The 19,541-nt window shown below is 45.1% G+C and overlaps 1 protein-coding gene across 1 annotated transcript; it reads right to left on the bottom strand.

Annotated features, from left to right (window-relative positions):
• Positions 1 to 1,274: 1,274 nt before the first annotated feature.
• PDCD7 (programmed cell death 7) lies at positions 1,275 to 18,883 on the bottom strand. Its single transcript, XM_003901067.5, has 5 exons — positions 17,861 to 18,883; positions 13,774 to 13,912; positions 4,536 to 4,772; positions 4,192 to 4,279; positions 1,275 to 2,454 (listed from the first exon to the last, which is right to left on the bottom strand). The coding sequence occupies exons 1-5, from the start codon at positions 18,731 to 18,733 to the stop codon at positions 2,331 to 2,333; spliced, it is 1,461 nt and encodes a 486-aa protein (XP_003901116.2). The 5' UTR covers positions 18,734 to 18,883; the 3' UTR covers positions 1,275 to 2,330.
• Positions 18,884 to 19,541: the final 658 nt, after the last annotated feature.

Here is a 19,541-nt window from a genome sequence, read left to right as displayed (position 1 = left end):
TGGTCTTGATCTCCTGACCTCGTGATCCGCCCGTCTCGGCCTCCCAAAGTGCTGGGATTACAGGCTTGAGCCACCGCGCCCGGCCTATTTTTATTTTTTAATGTATTTGAAATTTTCCCAAGTAAAAAAAAAAAAAAAAAAAAACAAAACACTGTGGGATAAGATTACAGTAACACTGCTCATATTCTTGAAAGTACAGTTCATTAAAGACACTACCATGAGTCTCTCTAAACCTGAAACAACCAGTGACTGCTGCTACCACCACTACACAGGTAATAAACCAGGAAAATCTTACAAATAAATACCAAACAACTTTTTTTTTTTAATTTTGTTTTGAGACAGAGTCTCGCTCTGTTGCCCAGGCTGGAGTACAATGGTGTGATCTCGGCTCACTGCAACCTCCACCTCCTGGCTTCAAGTGGTTCTCCTGCCTCAACCTCCCAAGTAGCTGGGATTACAGGCGCCTGCCATCATGCCTGGCTAATTTTTGTATTTTTAGTAGAGATGGGATTTCACCATGTTGGCCAGGCAGGTCTTCAACTCCCGACCTCAGGTGATCCACCTGCCTCGGCCTCCCAAAGTGCTGGGATTACAGGTGTGAGTCACCACACCCGGCCTGCTCACTCTATTAAAACCTTGCAAGGGCCAAAAGGAAAAGGGATTTTTTTTTTCTCCATCTGTGGCTAAATGCCACCTTCTTGGGTTCTGCTGCCTGAGTTTTCCTGAGTCCCTGTAGCACATTCCCTGCCCTCACAGCAGATGTCTTAGTGGCAAGGCTGTCCAGACACCAAACACACATTGTACAATTCACCTTATTTCTACTCTTCCTGCATCTCATCAGAGAGCAAATGGTGGAGATATCTAACAAAAAGGCACACAGGATTGTGGAGTTCTACGAGGGTAATCATATCAGATTTTAGGATTTATAAACGTAGACATAAATTTTGGAGACATGTGGCTCTCATTCCCTATCTATTAACTCTATATAATGTATAAATTAATGCAAATTAAACAACAGAAAAGGGACAAAGGCATTAGTGTCTCGCACCCAAAAGCTTCCAACTACAGTACATTAACATTATTTCCAAAATTGACGGTATCTTTACCAATCCAGACGTGGATTTTGCAGATAAAGTTTGACGTTTAAGATTCACATTCCTGTAACAAATGCCTGCTTAATAAATTTGAATTTTTGAATGAAAACACGTTTCATCAATGTGAAAGTGTGTGCTAAGTGATTTGGAAGGCAACAAATTGGCAGCAAAGGCACAAACTAAAAAATAAAATGATTTTTATTTAGTTTTTTGGAAATATAACAAAATAATTGGCAAAAACTAAATCAAAACAGAACCAAAAAAATGACACATTATATGAGTGATCATCTCCAAGCACAACAGCATTTATTAATGAATATAAAAAATATATTTCATTATTTGTATTTGCTTTTCCCCCAGATTTGACTACATGGATAGTTTTAGAAGCTTGAGTTCCTAAGATAATTCCACAGCTACACTGGCTCCTACAATGTGACTGGGTGAGGTTAAGGAAATATCCTTGGGGATTCTGAACAACTAGACCCTTAGAAACTTAAAAATAACAGGTGCTTTCATTAGGATCCTTCTAACATGGAAAAAATACAGCCATTGTCCATTAAAACACAATCCAATTTGGGTACTCTTCAGGTTTTCTAAGTACCCCACCTGAATAATAAGACTAGGCCACCATATTTTCTGGCAACCCAGCCTACAGTCACTGCCATCTTCCTAATTAGCAGCCTCCCAAGCTGCACCAAAACTGGGATTAACAAAACTGAAGATAACATGTTTTTGACCTTTCTTCCTAGAAGTAACACGTTTTTGACCTTTCTTCCTAGAAGTCAAAGGGCTCTTCAGGTAGGAAAGGTCAGGAGGTTTTGCATCAAGCTTGCCTTCACACTCACTATTAGTGGAAGGGCTGTGAAATCTACCCATTGCACACCTGTATTCAGTGTTTGAGTGTACTTACCCTTCAACACACAAGGAAGTTAGAGTAAATTAGTCACTCTGGACCAAGCCCCTCAAAACAGAGGCAAATTTGGTGAACCCAGGTCATTCACTGCCTGTGGTAAAAACCTCAGTTCACCTAAGTCCTTTCTTGAAGAACCACATTAATCTGATTTAAGAGGCACCTCTGGCCAGCACAGAGCACAGAAGGAAAGCGTAACTTCAGGGTAGGGGAATGCCACATGGAATTCAGAAGTTGCAGTTTAGTCTACAGCAAAAGATGGCACCATCGCTAATATTTAGAGCTGGAAAGAGCGTTGGCTGCACCACACTCCTGGAGCATCCTTACTAATGCAGCTTGACAGCAGTTGCCCAGATGTCGTTGCTGGGGAGCGGGGGAAGGACCCATCCTTGGGGAACGAAGTTGCCTTTGGGATGATCGGATGGCACCAGGTACTGATCCCAATCATGCCTTAATAAGAACATTATAGAACAACTATTTATTTCTGTTTTATTTCAAATAAGATGTTCAGCAACTACATATTCTAAGACTTAGCTTTCAAATGACTGATACACTAACCTATTATAGAACTTGATTTCTAGGAATCAAGAAAATGACTACATTTCTTAAATGTACACATAAAAGGAGAAAAAACTCTGAAGAACTTATAGCCTTATGGATAACCTAATAATAAAGTCAATCTTCATTATTTACAGATTCTGTATTTGCATATGTGCCTACTAACTAAAATTTATTTGTAGCCCCCAAATCATCACTTGTAGCTCTTTCATGGATACTCGTAGACACACAGAGTGGCAAAAAAATCTGAGTCATGAAAATGAACTGTTCCCAGCTGAGATCAAAGAAGGCAATACTTACTCTGCCTTCTTGTTTTCAGCGCATACTATTAATACAAATGGGTTCTTTTCTCTATTTAGTGCCACATTTTCCATATTTTTGCGCTTTTTACTGACGACTTTACTGTTTAAAATGGCCCTAAGTGTAGTGTTCCTAACGGCAAGAAGGCTGTGATGTGCTTTGTGGAGAAAGTGTGTTAGGTAAGCTTCATTTAGGCATGAGGTCGAGTACTATTAGTCGTGAGTTCAATGTTAGTAAATCAACAACATATATTAAATAAGGTGTCTTTAACACAAACACACATACAACAAGGTATTCATCAGCTGACAAAAACATTGTGACCAGAGGCTCCCAGGAATCTACCTAACCCTGTGTTTCCGTTAGGAGTGATGTTCAGTATTCTGAAATCAGTGTTTGCAGTGACTTTAGAGAATATAGCTGTCATGAAAAATGAGAATCAACTGTACTTATGTTTAAAAGCTAAAACTTGTATATTAGCAAAAAATAAACTTTTCCTAGAACATAAACTTGATATGCTAAAGAGCATTCTTTCATGAGAATCACAAACAGCTGAGGTTTTAGAAGGGACATCTGAGATCACTTAGTTCAGTGATTTTCAAATCACACTTTGAAAACCCCTAGGCCCCAAGCAAATGTTTATGGGAGTCTAGAAACAACAAAGTGCTTCTAGGCAACAACAGATTTATACTGCCTCGGGAACCCATTCATTCCATTTATCTTACATAGTGTTTCCTCAAAGACTGCATTTTGGAAGAGTGCTTCTGCTCAAGTTTGAAGTCCACAGTCTAGTCCACTGTCTTCATTTTATAGGTGAGGAAAGGGAGACCCAGAGAGCTGAAAACTCTGCCTAGCTCCTTAAGAACTGCAGATTCAGATGTGCCTCCTTGTTCCCAAGTTTCTGGGCTTTGACCTGTAAGAGCTCAGAAGTCAGCATGGGTCTTAAACCGTCTCCACAGGCAAGTACATAGTGGAGGGTTTCTTTTTCCTGGGTCTGGTTAGCACCCGAAGATAATTTGGAAAAGGAAACCAATGCTTTAAATCAATGTAACAGCTATAATATCTATAACATGAGATAATACAGCAAGTCACAACCTGAGTTTGTTTCTTCACCTATAAAAATAGGGACATCAACTTCTCAAGGATTAATGAGGACTAAACAACATGTATGCAGCATCCTTGAATATGGAAACATTATAAACCCATAATTTTTTTTAAGTTCCCTATGGAACTTAAAAAAAAGACAGTAATAAACCTAAACAGTGTAAGCACTTCTTCAAGTGCTTCTTGCTACCTAAGGGAAAGACAACATGGAGAGCCTGCCCCTCTGACCTGATCTGGATGAGCGCTGGTAGGGAGTGCTCAGCTTGGAGGTAATATTGTCGGAAAGGCTCCAAGAGGTGAGCAAGTGGGAACTCGTCTGAAAGAGAAAAGCACAATACCATGTTATCATGCTTGATATCCACAATGTATTTCTCAAGGCAAGGTGACTGAGCCTATGATTATGACAGAATGAGCAAATGTGTTTATCTGTATCCATGAGTTCTATGACATAGAATTGCAAATCTGGAAGGTGTCATTTGCTGCCTACTACCTCTTAGCTTGAGTTCACCCATGATAAGAAGAGCTGTCAATTTAGTATTTTCATTTTCTCCACTGGTTATAGAGCAACATACCTGGATCCCCAAACAACTTGGACTCAATTTCACGTTTCTGAAGTAAAATTTTCTCTTTTTCTTTTCTTTGTTTCTTTTCTAATTCTCTTTTCCTCTCTTCCTCTTGTTCTCCTTCCAGCATAACTCTGAGGGCTCTCTCTTCAGCTTCATATAGTTCAGAGCGCTTTTTAATGAGTTTTCTCAGTCGCTGAAGATGGTGCTCAAAAGTCTCATCTGCTGAGGCTGGAGGACAAACCCCTGGGCAGAAAGAACAAATTGGCATTTTATTTATTTATTTATTGAGACCAGGCCTCACTCTATCACCTAGGCTGGAGTACAAGTGGTGTGATCATAGCTCACTGCAACTTCAAACTCCTGGGCTCAAGCAATCCTCCCACCTTGGCTTCCCAAGTAGCTACAACTACAGGTGTGCACCACCATGCATGGCTTTTTCTTTTTTCTTTTTTTTTTTTGAGACAAGGTCTCACTCTGTTGCCCAGGCTGGAGTGCAGTAGCATGATCACGACTCACTGCAGCCTCGACCTCCTGGGACCAAGAGATCTTCCCACCTCAGCCTCCCAAGTAGCTGGGACTACAGGCATGTGCCACCACATCTAGCCAATTTATTTTTATCTTTGTAGAGACAGGGTCTCCCTATGTTTCTCAAGCTGGTCTTAAACTCCTGGTCAAGCAATCCTCCTGCCTTGGCCTCCCACAGTGCTGGGATTACAGGCATGAGCCACTGTGCCTGGCCCTATCTACTAATTTGTAAAAGTTTTTGTATGAGGTCTCACAAGGTCAGGAGATCGAGACCATCCTGGCTAACACGATGAAACCCTGTCTCTACTAAAAATACAAAAAATTAGCCGGGCATGGTGGCGGGTACCTGTAGTCCCGGCTACTCGGGAGGCTGAGGCAGGAGAATGGTGTGAACGCAGAAGGAGGTAGAGCTTGCAGTGAGCAGAGATGGCACCACTGCACTCCAACCTGGGTGACAGAATGAGACTTTATCTCCCAAAAAAAAAAAAAAAAAAAAAAGTTTTGTATGAGGTCTTGCTATGTTGCCCAGGCTAATCTCCAACTCCTGGCTGCAAGCAATCTACCAGCTTGGCTTCCCAAAGTGAGCCACTGCATCCAGCCCAAATGGCCTTTTACACACTTTTTCTTATCACAAAATCTGTTATAATGAGCAGGTTCAAAGTCCTACCTACAGTATGTATCGATTAAAATTTGGAAATCCAATCTTTAAGGCTCAATTTGATGTTTTTGAGTATTCAATTACTCTGACCCTACCCTGACTTTCTCAACTCCTCCCTCTGGATCACACCACTTAATCTCTGATTTTATTTCTTTTCCTTTTTTTTTTTGAGACTGAGTTTCACTCTTGTTGCCCAGACTGGAGTGCAATGGCGCATCTCAGCTCACCGCAACCTCCGCCTCCTGGGTTCAAACAATTCTCCTGCCTCAGCCTCCCGAGTAGCTGGGATTACAGGCATGGGCCACCACACCTAGTCAATTTTTGTATTTTTAGTAGAGACAGGGTTTCTCCATGTTGGTCAGGCTGGTCTCAAACTCCCGACCTCAGGTGATCCGGCCACCTCAGCCTCCCAAAGTGCTAGGATTAAAGGCATGAGCCACCATACCTGGCCTCCACTTCGTTTATTTCTGATAGTCTTGATCCTCCACTTGAAACAGTGAGCTCACTAAAGGGAGGAACTTGTCTTAACTTCATTGTTTGTGAAATTCCCTCAGCATCACTCTGAGTGTGAATTTTGGGAGTGCACACTTTGATAAGGAGGAAGATACACTTAACCAACCACACTGACCTTGCAGTCTGCTGCTGACAGTAGGCTGACCAACTGTTCTGGTTTGCCCGCATGTAGCACTGGAAGCCCCATGTCCCAGTAAAACTGGGATGGTTATTATCCTGATTTAACTATGAGATCAGCTAACAGTATAGCCAACGTATCTAAAGCAACAGCTGGGAAAATAGTCTGGTTATTAGGTGATATCAAAGAATTATTGCTAATTTTTTTGGTGTGACAATGGTATCATAGATGATGATGAGTATGTATTCTATTTTTGTACCTGTGAGAAATTTTTCATAAAGTTTCATAAGAAAAAAAGATTTTAACTTAATGAATACTTGAGTGGACTGCAATTCTGTACTCCCTACCATAATTTCCCTACAATACAAAAGCTGCTAGGTGAATCAATGTAGGGTGATGTGGGTGTGATCTATCCTGTCAGTCCTTGAAGATTTTAAAGGAAAATACATTACCCATGCATTTTAGCAATACCAGATACAGGGCCAGGTGTGGTGGCTCATACCTGTAAACCTAGCACTTTGGGAGACTGAGGCAAGCGGATTGCCTGAGCTCTGGAGTTCGAGACCAGCCTGACCAACATGGTGAAACCCCATATCCACTAAAAATACAAAAAAATTAGCCAGGCATGGTGGTGTATGCCTGTAATTCCAGCTACTCAGAAGGCTAAGCCAGAAGTATCGCCTGAAACCAGGAGGTGGAGGCTGCAGTGAGCCAAGAACATGCCACTGTACTCTGGCCTGGGTGATAGAGCGAGACTCTTATCTCCAAAAAAAAAAAAAAAAAAAAAAAAGAATACCAGATACAAGAAAGAAAAACAAAAACCCCTAATCCCATTACCATAATCAACCATTTTATACTTTCCCACGTTCTCTTCAGGTCTTTTTGTCCATGTATTAGCAACTTCATATAGTTCTACGTTATATATATGTAATTTCCACTTCTCCCTGTTGATTCTGTACATTCTTCTCCAATCTTCGTAATTATTTAATGGCTGTATCCTATTTCATCAAATCAATGCACTAGAATATACTTATCAAGTTCCCTACTCCTGGACACCTAAAAGTTATTCCAAATGTCCTGTTCCATAGTGATACAATGCATATTCTTGGGCATGTTACGTTTTTCCTTTCTATGGATTTCTCTAAGAAAAATCCTTGGCCGGGCATGGTGGCTCATGCCTGTAATCCCAACACTTTGGGAGGCAGAGCCGGATGGATCACGAGGTCAGGAGTTTGAGACCAGCCTGGCTAACATGGTGAAACCCTGTCTCTACTAAAAATACAAAAATTAGCCGGGCGCGGTGGCTCAAGCCTGTAATCCCAGCACTTTGGGAGGCGGAGATGGGCGGATCACGAGGTCAGGAGATCGAGACCATCCTGGCTAACACGGTGAAACCCTGTCTCTACTAAAAATACAAAAAACTAGCCGGGCGAGGTGGCGGCGCCTGTAGTCCCAGCTACTCGGGAGGCTGAGGCAGGAGAATGGCGTAAACCCGGGAGGTGGAGCTTGCAGTGAGCTGAGATCTGGCCACTGCACTCCAGCTCGGGCGACAGAGCCAGACTCCGTCTCAAAAAAAAAAAAAAAAAAAAAAAAAAAAATTAGCCAGGCGTGGTGGCGGGTGCCTGTAATCCCAGCTATTCAGGAGGCTGAGACAGGAGAATTGCTTGAAACCAGGAGTCAGAGGTTGCAGTGAGCCGAGATCATGCCACGGCATTCCAGCCTGGGCAACAAGAGCAAAACTCCATCTCAAAAAAAAAAAAAGAAAAGAAAAATTCTCAAGAGTGGAAATGTTTGTGAATACTTACTTTCAAGACTAACAAAATGTGTTCTAAACTGCTTCCTAAAAAAGCTACACATTTGTTCAGTTACCTAACAATTGACACAGAGAAGATAATTAAGAGACTTCTTCAACGAATGAATGATTTTCAACAAGGTTTTTTTGTTTGTTTTGTTTTGAGACGGAGTCTCGCTCTGTCACCAGACCGGAGTGCAGTGGCGTGATCTCGCCTCACGGCAACCTCTGACTCCTGGGTTCAAGTGATTCTGCCTCAGCCTCCCAAGTAGCTGGGATTACAGGCATGTGCCACCATGCCCAACTAATTTTTGTATTTTTAGTAGACACAGGGTTTCACCATGTTGGCCAGGATAGTCTCGATCTCTTGACCTCATGATCCTCCCGCCTCGGCCTCCCAAAGTGCTGGGATTACAGGCAAGAGCCACCATGCCTGGCCCTTCAACAGGGTTTTAACAATTTATGCTGCAACTTGTGTTATACAATAGTGCCAGCTTTGAGCACTAAATCTTCAGTTTGGGCTGATAAATGGCATAAAATAATGGTTTCTCAAGGTTAGTAGTTCTGTTTCTTGTAAAGTTGTAATTTGGAGGTAGCATTCTTTCCTCCTTCAACCACTACAGCTAAGTGGTTGTGGAACTCACTCTCAAGGCTAACATTTCTCTAGATGATTTTCTCCTAACTGCTTTGCTTCAACAGGTTTCCATTCACTCATTCTCAACTACAGAAACACTACAACTCAAATTTATCTTCTAAGTTGCCAGGCGAATGTTTTTCAAGTATACACAAAATTCTTATACGCTGACAAATTTAAACTGTCACTCTGTTTTGCAATAATCTAATGGTTTTGTTTCATTTCTTTACCTTTACAGGTAGTAAATACTTTAGATTCTGTAAGCCACACAGTCTCTGTTGCAACTACTAAAATCTGTGTATGGCCAAATACACAGATACTCCATCATCCTATATTAGCCTAAAGACCTCATGAAGAGATGTGAGCTGCTAAGCCCGGGCCACTAACTCACATCTCTCTCGGCCCCTCATTGATCACTCCCTGGTCAACGTAACATATTCCCTCAGAAACGGCACTCCTGGGCAGGGAGTGGTGGCTCACACCTGTAATCCCAGCACTTTGGGAGGCCAAGGTGGGTGGATTACCTGAGGTCAGGAGTTCAAGACCAGCCTGACCAACACGGTGAAACCCCATCTCTACTAAAAAAAAATACAAAAATTAGCTGGGTGTGGTGGCACATGCCTGTAATCTCAGCTACTCCGGAGGCTGAGGCAGGAGAATTGCTTGAACCCGGGAGGCGGAGGTTGCAGTGAGCCGAGATTCCACCACTGCACTCCAACTGGGGCAACAAAAGTGAAACTCCGTCTCAAAAAAAAAAAAAAAAAAGAAAGAAAGAAAAAGAAAAAGGAATAGCGCTCCTCACACAGTCTTCCTCCTGGAACCTTCTAGGTTCCCTCCACTTCTACCACTCACTGCCCTCCTAGTCCTGCAGCTCCTAGACACGAATGCCTTTGCCTCTATTCCCCTTTAGTCACATGCTTGCAGTCTTGTTCAGTCTTTGGACCTTGGCATTATCAGAAAAAACTTTTTGCTTCTTCAGTCTTAAACTTGATTATTCTCTTCTCCCACTACAACTTTCTCCCTTATAGTACTTTTAGTTCCTTCTCCCCAGAGACCCATTTGACAGCTTCATCAAAACCTCCAGACCTGATGTATCAGATTCTATCCTTCTGCTACTCCTTTGCCACAAAACTCATGGTCATCCCACAAAGCAAAACCCCAACAACCCCATGCTCTGTGCTCACCCGCCAGCTACAGTACTACTGGAAGAGGTCATTTGATTGTATGATCCATTGCCAATATATGTCAGCTGGACCCACAGCACCCCCTGCAACCATCTTTCACAAGTCTCTGGTTAGCTGTCACCCATTCTTCACGGCAGTTATTTCAAACCTTCAATGCTCTCCTAAAGCCTCACTTCTCTACTGGCGCTCAGCAAACCATTTACCCAGAGAAAAGCCAGCAGGCAGGAAATCCCTCAAATCTGTCCCTGCTTGCACTCATCTGCATCACTACCCATCTTCATCTCCTTCATTTTCATGCTTGTGTAAGATGGCTCCTTCTTCACTTAAGTTAATCCCCTCCACCTGGGATGTGAATCATCCTACCTTCCATAGAGCCTTGAGCCATCAACTATTCTTCCTGCTTCTCTCTGACCCTTCCCCTTCTACTTACGCCTCTCAGTAGTTTTTAAAATGCTTAAGTTTTCCCCATGACCCGAAGACACACAACACCCCTCACCATCACCACTACCACACATATGCCAGATACTGATCTTGCTCTTTCCTTTTCTTCACAGGCTATCTTTTAATAAGTTTAATTCTCTGTTTGCTTTTCTTGTATCATATTCATTCTCTAACCTATTGTAGTCTGGCTTCTACCCCCATCACTCCACTGAAATGCCCCTAGCATAGGTCACGAATGACCAGTTGGATACTAATTCCCATGGATGTTTCTCATTTCTTGATAATAAAAACAATAATAATATGAAACACGTATATAGCATTTACTATGTGCCAGGACTGTTTTAAGTACCTTACACATATTTATTAATTTAATCCTCACAACACCCCATGGGTAGGTAGTATCATTACTCCCTTTTTGCAGATGAGGAAACCAAGGTTCAGAGAAGTTCAAGTAACCTGTCCAAGTGTATTAGTCCATTCTCACGCTGCCAATAAAGATATACTTGAAACTGGGTAATTTATAAAAGAGGTTTAATTCACTCACAGTTCCACATGGCTGGGGAGGCTTCACAACCATGGCGGAAGGTGAAGGAGGAGCAAAGTCGTATCTTACATGGTGACAGGCAAAGAGGGTGTGTGCAAGGGAACTCTCCTTTATAAATCCATCAGATCTCATGAGACTTATGATCACAAGAACAGCATGTGACCTGTCCCCATGATTCAATTACCTAACACCAGGTCCCTCCCACAACATGTGGGAATTATGGGAGCTACAATTCAAGATGAGATTTGGGTAGGGACACAGCTGAACCATATCACCAAGACTACACAATCTCTCTAAGCACTTGCCACTTTCCAGAAGGAAGCAGGGAGCCTATCTTTTCCTCCCATCTCTCTGACCTCTCTTAGTCTCTTTTTTGCTCTCCTCATCTTCTACCTTGATTTTGACATTCCTTATGATTTTGTCTTTTTGGCCCTTATCTCATGCTGTACAATCTCCTTAAGGTCATTTTGACTCATGGCTACATGCTAATGAACTCTTATCCAGGATGTACCACACACACCTCAAACTCAACAGGTCCCCAACTAAACTTGTCAACCCCAAACCTGTTCCTCCTTTGTTTTCCTTCTTCATTAGAATGGTATCGGTCAGGCACAGTGGCTCACACCTGTAATCTACAACTTTGGGAGGCCAAGTGGGAGAATTGCTTGAGCCCAGGAGTTCGAGACCAGCTTGGGCAACATGGCGAAACCCTATCTCTACAAAAAGTTTAAAAATTAGCCAGGTGTGGTGGTGTGCACCTGTAGTCCCTACTACTCAGGAGGCTGAGGACGGAGGATTGCTTGTGCCTGGGAGTATAAGGCTGTAGTGAATTACGATTGCATCACTGCACTTCAGCCTAGGTGACAGTGCAAGACCCTGTCTTTTAAAAAAAAAAAAGGAAAAAAAAAGCTATCTTCACTTATTCAGTAGGTGAGGCTAGAACCTGGAAGTCATTTCTTTTCCCTTTAGTTCCTGTACTCTGAGTTCCCTAAGTTATTTATTTATACGTACATGGGTATATACACGTATACCTTTATTCATTCTCTCTCAATTCTTTGACTTGAGAATTATTCACTAATAATTGTGAATTATTGAATTATTCACTATCACTTGAATTATTCACTATCTCTCAATTCTCCTACACTGACGTCGCTCAGCTTATGCTTCCATACTATCCGTGCCCAACAGCCTTACCAGTCTCTCTGCCCTTCTCTCTCTCTCCTGGACGCTCCAAAACTTTCTCTGCTCTACTGGCACTGATCTTTGCCATCATTTCACTTAAAAACTTTCAGTGGTTCCCCACAGCTTTAAGTGTGAATGAGAACTCTAGCATGGCCCATAAGACAATTTACAACGTGGTCCTGCTTAAACATCCAGTCTCATCATTTAGCACTTAGTTGGAGGTGCACACATCTTGAAGAGAGAAGTTAGCTGCTCATTTTCAGTACGCATGCAGCCAGCTGCTGCTTACCAAATCATTTTACACTCAAGTCAGTTAAAGCCACAAAGTCTGTTTGTTTCTATAGATCATGATTTTCCTAAAATGTCCTCCTGCTTTTGGACCAAACTGAGGAAGATTAATATTGGGAAATGCTGGTAAATTACTTGGCAGAAGTTTACTGAGCACTCACCTCATAGAGGATGGGAGGTGAGGGAATATTAAATAGCTCTCAGGTTTTGCTTTCTGGTGAAAAAGAGAGATGAGTAGACAAAGCAGATGCTAACTTCCCTCTGATTTACAAGCGCCCTGAGAGTACCACAATGGAGACATCTGTTTCCAAACAATGGAGGTCTGGATGTGAATTAGCCACTCTAAAGGCTGGTATGCAGAAGCCAATCACTTAGCTGGCAAATGAGCCTGAGTGAATACAAAATGGTCATATTCCAACACAACTTTCTTAAGGGTCTAAAAGAATCCCAGTTTTCATTTATATTTTAAACAACACAGGAGAAATCATTTGTTAAAGTGGCATTTGCTAATTTGTACACTCTCAAATACCTCTGGTGAATACCAAAGGCCTACAATCTACTAAATAAATCAGCATGTGGTCCAAAGCAGGTGCAAGTGAGAAGCAACAGGAGGTTACTTCAGTCCAGATCAGGGAAGGATGAAGGATGCTGCACGTGTATTTGGTTTTGAATAGTGAGATCCTAAAATGGCGAAGATGGGACTGAGGGCCCTCCAGATGAACAGAATGACAACAGCTAAGATCCAGACAGGCAAATGGAAAGCACAACTGGGTAACTTCTAGAAAGCCAGAATGATTGGAACAAATTTCTGTGGAGAAGCTTGAACTGCCTGGCTATAGTGTCTGGTGCTTCCTCCAGAGGCAAGAAGAGACCAGTTACATGCAGGGAAGGTGGGGAAATCCACACAGTCTGCAATCCCTGCCCTGTCCAATCATTCATACCTCTTCAACTAGAAATAATTCATATTTAAAATGTATCTGAAGAAGCATGCCAAGTTTTCAACACTTTCTGGAGCACCCAGTAAGGGTGAAAAGCTTTCACTTCGGCACAAGGCAAAGTTGACTAGCCATGACAAGCCCACTAGGAAGAGTGTGGCCAGAAATGCCCGGGGTAGGAATGATAAGTCAACAGAAAGACAGTGCAGTGGGTTCCCACACTTGCCTCTCTTTTCAACCTGGGCTACCAAAAGCTAAACATCTTCTGAGGCTTCCTCCTTCAGAAGTTATGACTTACTGCTGACAAACCCAGCTACCCTACAAGGTGAAAATCATGAAGTTTCAAGTATTTTTCCCTCAATAATATTTGGGGTGGAAGGCACTAAAGAAGGGGAAGGGAACAAGGAAAAAAATGCAAAGTCACAGTTACCTTTCCTTGCTGCAGCCTCTTTCCTCAATTTCCTCAATTTCTCCAAAGCCCGAAGAATGTCCACCATTCTTTTGGTATCTGCTTGTTTTTTCCTCACTTCAGATAGTACGCCATCAGCGGCTGCTTTGAGTTCCTGCTCCTGGAGGAGAAACAAAGCCCATGAGATCTCGTATTAGGAACAAACTTAGAGCAGAGAATAGGTGCCCAGTGGTTAGATTTTAAAGGATCAGACAGTTTCCAGGTTAAGAGAGACTCTACTGAATCTACATCCCAATTTCCTAGGCCTTGCACAACTCCTCTCTAGCTAAGAGGTTATCCCCCTCCACTGACGGTACAACCTTCATCTTAAAGAGGAACCTCTCCTCTCTGTATCTTCCACATAGCACTGGTTTTGTTTCTTCCTCAGTGTTTCTCAAAGTGCAGTGCAGGGAGCAGGTGTCCAACTTACCTTGTTAAGCTTAGACTCTTGTTAAAAATGCAGACTCCCTAGACTTGAAGATTCAGATTCCCAGGGAGGATAAGGAATGTGGCTGGAAAGGCTGAGACCTCTACAAAGGTCTCTTAGTGACAACCTATGTTTGTGCTCCACTGCTCTGAAGTCCTAGGAATCTCTTCCACGTGACAGCTTTTCAAATATCAAAGATTGCTATCCTACTCTTGACTTAGTTCACATACAGACTAAACAACCCCAGTTCCTCAAGCCACTCCTCATTAAGACTCTGTCTCCAACATCCTCATCATGGAAGCTGGGCATAATAACTTGTGTCCCTAGCTATTCCTACTCAGGAGGCTAAGGCGAGAGGATCACTTTGAGACCAGGAGTTCAAAGCTACAGGCTATGACAAACCTACTGCACTCCAGCCTGGGCAACAGAGTGAAACTTTGTATTTTTTTTGAGACAGGGTCTCATTCTGTTGCCCAGGCTGGAGTGCAATAGTGTCATTACAGCATCACCATGCCCAGTTAATTGTTGTTTTTTGTAGAGACGAGGTTTCTCCATTTTGCCCAGGCTGGTCTGGAACTCCTGGGCTCAAGTAATCTGCCTGCCTCAGCCTCCCAAAATGCTAGGATTATAGGTGTGAGCCACCGCACCCACCCCCAACCCTTTTTTTTTTTTTTTGAGATGGAGTCTGTCTGTCGTCCAGGTTGGAGTATAATGGCGCCATCTCGGCTCACTGCAACCTCTGCCTCCTGGGTTCAAGCGATTCCCTGCCTCAGCCTCCTAAGTAGCTAGGATTACAGGCACCCGCCACCATACCCGGCTAATTTTTTGTATTTTTAGTATAGACAGGGTTTCACCATGTTGGCCAGGCTCGTCTCCAGCTCCTGACCTCAGGTGATCCATCCACCTTGGCCTCCCAAAGTGCTGGGATTACAGGCGTGAGCCACCGTGCCCGGCCCTAACCCTGTCTCTTTAAAAAAATAAAATAAATAAAATAAAAAATCCCCACTGTGGGTGGTGGAGAGAATCCTCCTGCCTAAAGTGCTCTCCCCCATCTGTCAAATAAGTGCCTGTAATTCCACCACTACAGCCAACACCAAGCTGTTTCACTTCTCTGTTTGGATTACTCTGTTTCCCTGGAACTGCATCTATTACCTTCACCTGGTTGATTTTTCCTTTAAGACTCAGCTTATAGCCAGGAGTGGTGGGTGTGCGCCTGTAATCCCAGCTACTCAGGAGGCTGAGGCAGGATAATCACTTGAACCTGGGAGGCGGAGATTGCAGTAAGCCGAGACCACACTACTGCACTCCAGTCCGGGCAACAGTGCGAGACTCTGTCTCAAAAAAAAAAAAAAGAGGCCGGGCGCGGTGGCTTAAGCCTGTAATCCCAGGACTTTGGGAGGCCGAGACAGGCGGATCACGAGGTCAGGAGATCCAGACCATCCTGGCTAACACAGTGAAACCCCGTCTCTACTAAAAAATACAAAAAACTAGCCGGGCGAGGTGGTGGGCGCCTGTTGTCCCAGCTACTCGGGAGGCTGAGGCAGGAGAATCACTTGAACCCGGGAGGCGGAGCTTGCAGTGAGCTGACATCCAGCCACTGCACTCCAGCCTGGGCGACAGAGTGAGACTCCGTCTCAAAAAAAAAAAAAAAAAAAAGACTCAGCTTAGTGTCATTACATCATTTGGGAAGCATTCCCTCAGTAAATTACATGTCCTTTCTTGGGCTTTTACAGCACCTACAGTTGAATTCCTAACACACACCACGCTATACTGACATGATCTCCCGCAGATCTCTAAGCCAGGGGTCAACAAACCCCAGGTCAAGGATGGAAACCAGTCCATGGCCTGTTAGGAACCAGATCACACAGCAAAAGATGAGGCAGGTGAGCAAGTGAAGTTTCATCTCTATTTACAGCCACTTCCCATTGCTTGTATTACCGCCTGAGCTCCGCCTCCTGTAACGGGAGCATAAGATGCTCATAGCAGCACAAAAAGGTGAACTGCGCATGGGAGGGATCTAGGTTGTGGGCTCCTTATGGAGAATCTAAAGCCTGATGATCTGTCACTGTCTCCTATCACTCCCAGATGTGACTGTCTAGTTGCAGGAAAAAAAGCTCAGGGCTCCCACTGTTTCTACATTATGGTGAGTTGTATAATTATTTCATTATGTATTACAATGTAATAATAATAGAAATAATGAGGAGGAGGGAAGGGAAACCCAGAGGCACTCAAAGGTAATGAAAATGCCTTAGACTGCCGGGTGCAGTGGCTCATGCCTATAATCCCAGCACTCTGGGAGGCAGAGGCAGGTGGATCACCTGAGGTCAGGAGTTCAAGACCAGTCTGACCAACATGGAGAAACCCTGTCTCTACTAAAAATATACAATTAGCTGGGGTGTAGTGGCGCATGCCTGTAAGTCTAGCTACTCAGGAGGCTGAAGCAGGAGAATCGCTTGAACATGGGAGGTGGAGGTTGTGGTGAGCCTAGATTGTGCCATTGCACTCCAGCCTGGGCAACAAGAGCAAAACTCTGTCTCAAAAAAATAAAAAAAGAAAAAATTTTAAAAAAGAAAATGCCTTAGAGAACTATCTGAACAATTTTCAGTTTTACCCTGGCCCTAAAGAGGCTGAGATCAACACGCTTTGAAATTAGACAACTTGGGATCAAATATGGGAAACTGCCACAAACTGGTTGTGTGACCGTTGGCAAGTTAACCTCTCTATGCCTCAACTTCCTAACCTGTAAAATTAGCATAATACTTCCTACTTCTCAAGGCTGTTATAAAGATTCAAGATCTGGTATATGTAACGACCTTAGCACAGCTCCTAGTATATATAGTAAATGCTCCGAAACACTATTGCTGAACCTGGGGATACATGGTTTGAAACTTGTAAACAAAGGAATCCTCGGGGAATCACTATTGCCCCATCAGCTAATTAGAGTATATATATATTCCTTGAGGTAGGGTCCCAAAGCTCTCTTTTTATTTTTTTTGAGACAGTCTTGCTCTGTCGCCCAGGCTGGAGTGCAGTGGTGTGATCTCAGCTTACTGCAATCTCCACCTCCCGAGTTCAAGCGATTCTCCTGTCTCGGCCTCCCGAGTAGCTGGGATTTCAGGCGCCCGCTACCAGGCATGGCTAATTTTTATATATTTAGTAGAGACGGGGTTTCACCATCTTGGCCAGGCTGGCCTTGAACTCCTGACCTCGTGATCCACCCGCCTCAGCCTCCCAAAGTGCTGGGATTACAGGCGTGGGCCACCGCGCCCGGCCTATATTTTGTATTCTTAAAATCACCTAGGGCAGCACAAGACACAAGGAACTAGACACTTACTGGTTTTGAAAGTAAGTGGACAATGTTGGAGCAGGATAGAGGAGACCCGTCATTCGTGCAATGCCACTGTGTAATCCTATACTTTGTGTTTACAGGACTTTACAGTGCACCTGAACTTTTGTGTACATCATTAACACAAAATTAACACGGTGGTATGAGGTGGGAAGGTTAGCTGTCGCTTCATTTTGCGCCTAAGGACAGAGCCTTAGCCCTGAGAAATGGAAGTTTAAAGCCTCCTGGTGCTCCAGGTTCCAACCACCACCACTCCCACCACCACTCCCACCCCCATGCGCGGCCGCTGCTCTCACCCGCTTCTTCTCCTCCACCTCCTGCACACACTTCACCCTCCAGCGGTCAATCTCCTGCTCGCGTTCCACTGCCCGCGCGGCCTCTGCCTCCCGCTCGGCCTCGCGTTCCCGGGCCCTCTCGCGAAGCCGCAGCCGGCGGCGCCGGACCCTCTCCAGCCTCCTCCGCGCCTCGCCCACATAGGCAGCCTGGCTCAACGGCTGTAGCCGCTCGGCCAGTTCCGCGCGCAGCGGCCCCGCCTGGGAATACAACAAGGCCCAGGCCGCGCCGTCGGCTTCGGCCTCGCGCAGGGCCTGGCTCAGGCCGCGCAGCCGTCGCACCAGGCGCAGAGCCCCGCGCAATCGCGCTCGCACTTCGCCAAGGCTGGGCCCAGCGTGCGTGCGCTGGGGCACCGGACAGCCCGCCCGCCGCGGGGTCCCGAACACCGCCTCCAGCCACTGCCGGTCGCGCAGGCGCTGGAGGGCCGCATCCCCGAGCACGTCGGCCGGCGGCGGCGGCGCCTCAGGCCAGCGCGAGCTCCAAGGCGGCCCCGGGCCGGGAGGCGGCGGCCGCGGTCGCTCGCCGGCGTCGGTCCCCGGGAAGGGCCGGCACTGGGGCGGCGGAGGAGGCAGCGGCGGTGGTGGCACCGGGTAGAAGGCGCCAGCGCCGCCGCCGCCGCCGCGGGAGGCTTCCGCGGAGGCTCGGGGCTGCAGAGCCAGCGGAGGCTGAAGGAAGGGGGCGGAGGTCCCCGGAAAAGGGCCGGGCCGCTGGGGGAGAGGAGGCGGGAAAGCCGGGGAGGGCAGCGGCGGTGGCGGACAGCCGAAAGGAGCAGGAGGCGGCGGCTGCGGGGGCGGTGGGCCTGGGCGACCCTGGCCGAAAAAGGGTGGCAGAGCCATGTTTTCGACGGAGATGCTTTGAGAAGTGATAGGAATCTGAGTGGTTCCTCATGAGAACCTTCCGGCGGAAGTGACGTTGTTACGACGCGCGGCGTCTGTAGACTTGTCCCTCCGGAAGGCTTCTTGCGTAAGTGGGCAGTGGTTAAACATTCGGTCGTTCAGTTCATAAATACTGTTCTTACTGAGGATCGTAGGTGCAGAGCTACCCGCTGCGCATACAGTGAGACTGAGAGATACAGATCTTCTCTTCATGGAACTACCTGCCTAGTATAACATACTAATCAATCATGGTGAGTATCTTCGAGAAGTTGGAGGTTATCCTGAGGAACTGCAGCTGCAGCTGAGATCTGGAAGATAAATAGTTAAATAGAAAAAGAGAGGGAAGCACAGTGCAGATGGGAACATGTGCAAAGGCCCTAGTAGATAGTAGATTTTTCTTAGAAAAATGAACTATTTTTACCTTTCTCGTTTCCCCCCACCTCCGACTTAGCTCTTTAGGAATGCAATTATAGGGTGGGCGCTGTGGCTCACGCCTGTAATCCCAGCACTTTGGGAGGCCAAGGCAGGCAGGATCCTTGAGAACTGGAGTTTGAGACCAGTCTGGGCAACATAGCGAAACCCTGTCTCTACTAAAAATATTAAAAAGTAGCCGGGCATGGTAGCGTGCGCCTGTAGTCCCAGCCACTGGGGAGGCAGAGGTGGGAGGATCACCTGAGCCCTGGGAGGTAAAGACTGCAATGAGCCACGATAGCGCCACTGCACTCCACCCTGGGCGACAGAGTGACACCTGTCTCAAAAAAAAAAAAAA

Source organism: Papio anubis, chromosome 7 (assembly GCF_008728515.1).
Source record: "Papio anubis isolate 15944 chromosome 7, Panubis1.0, whole genome shotgun sequence".
In the NCBI taxonomy this organism is placed as follows: Eukaryota; Metazoa; Chordata; class Mammalia; order Primates; family Cercopithecidae; genus Papio; species Papio anubis.
The sequence above is the reverse complement of the archived record's forward strand: the minus strand, read 5'-3'. Positions and strand labels throughout refer to the sequence as shown.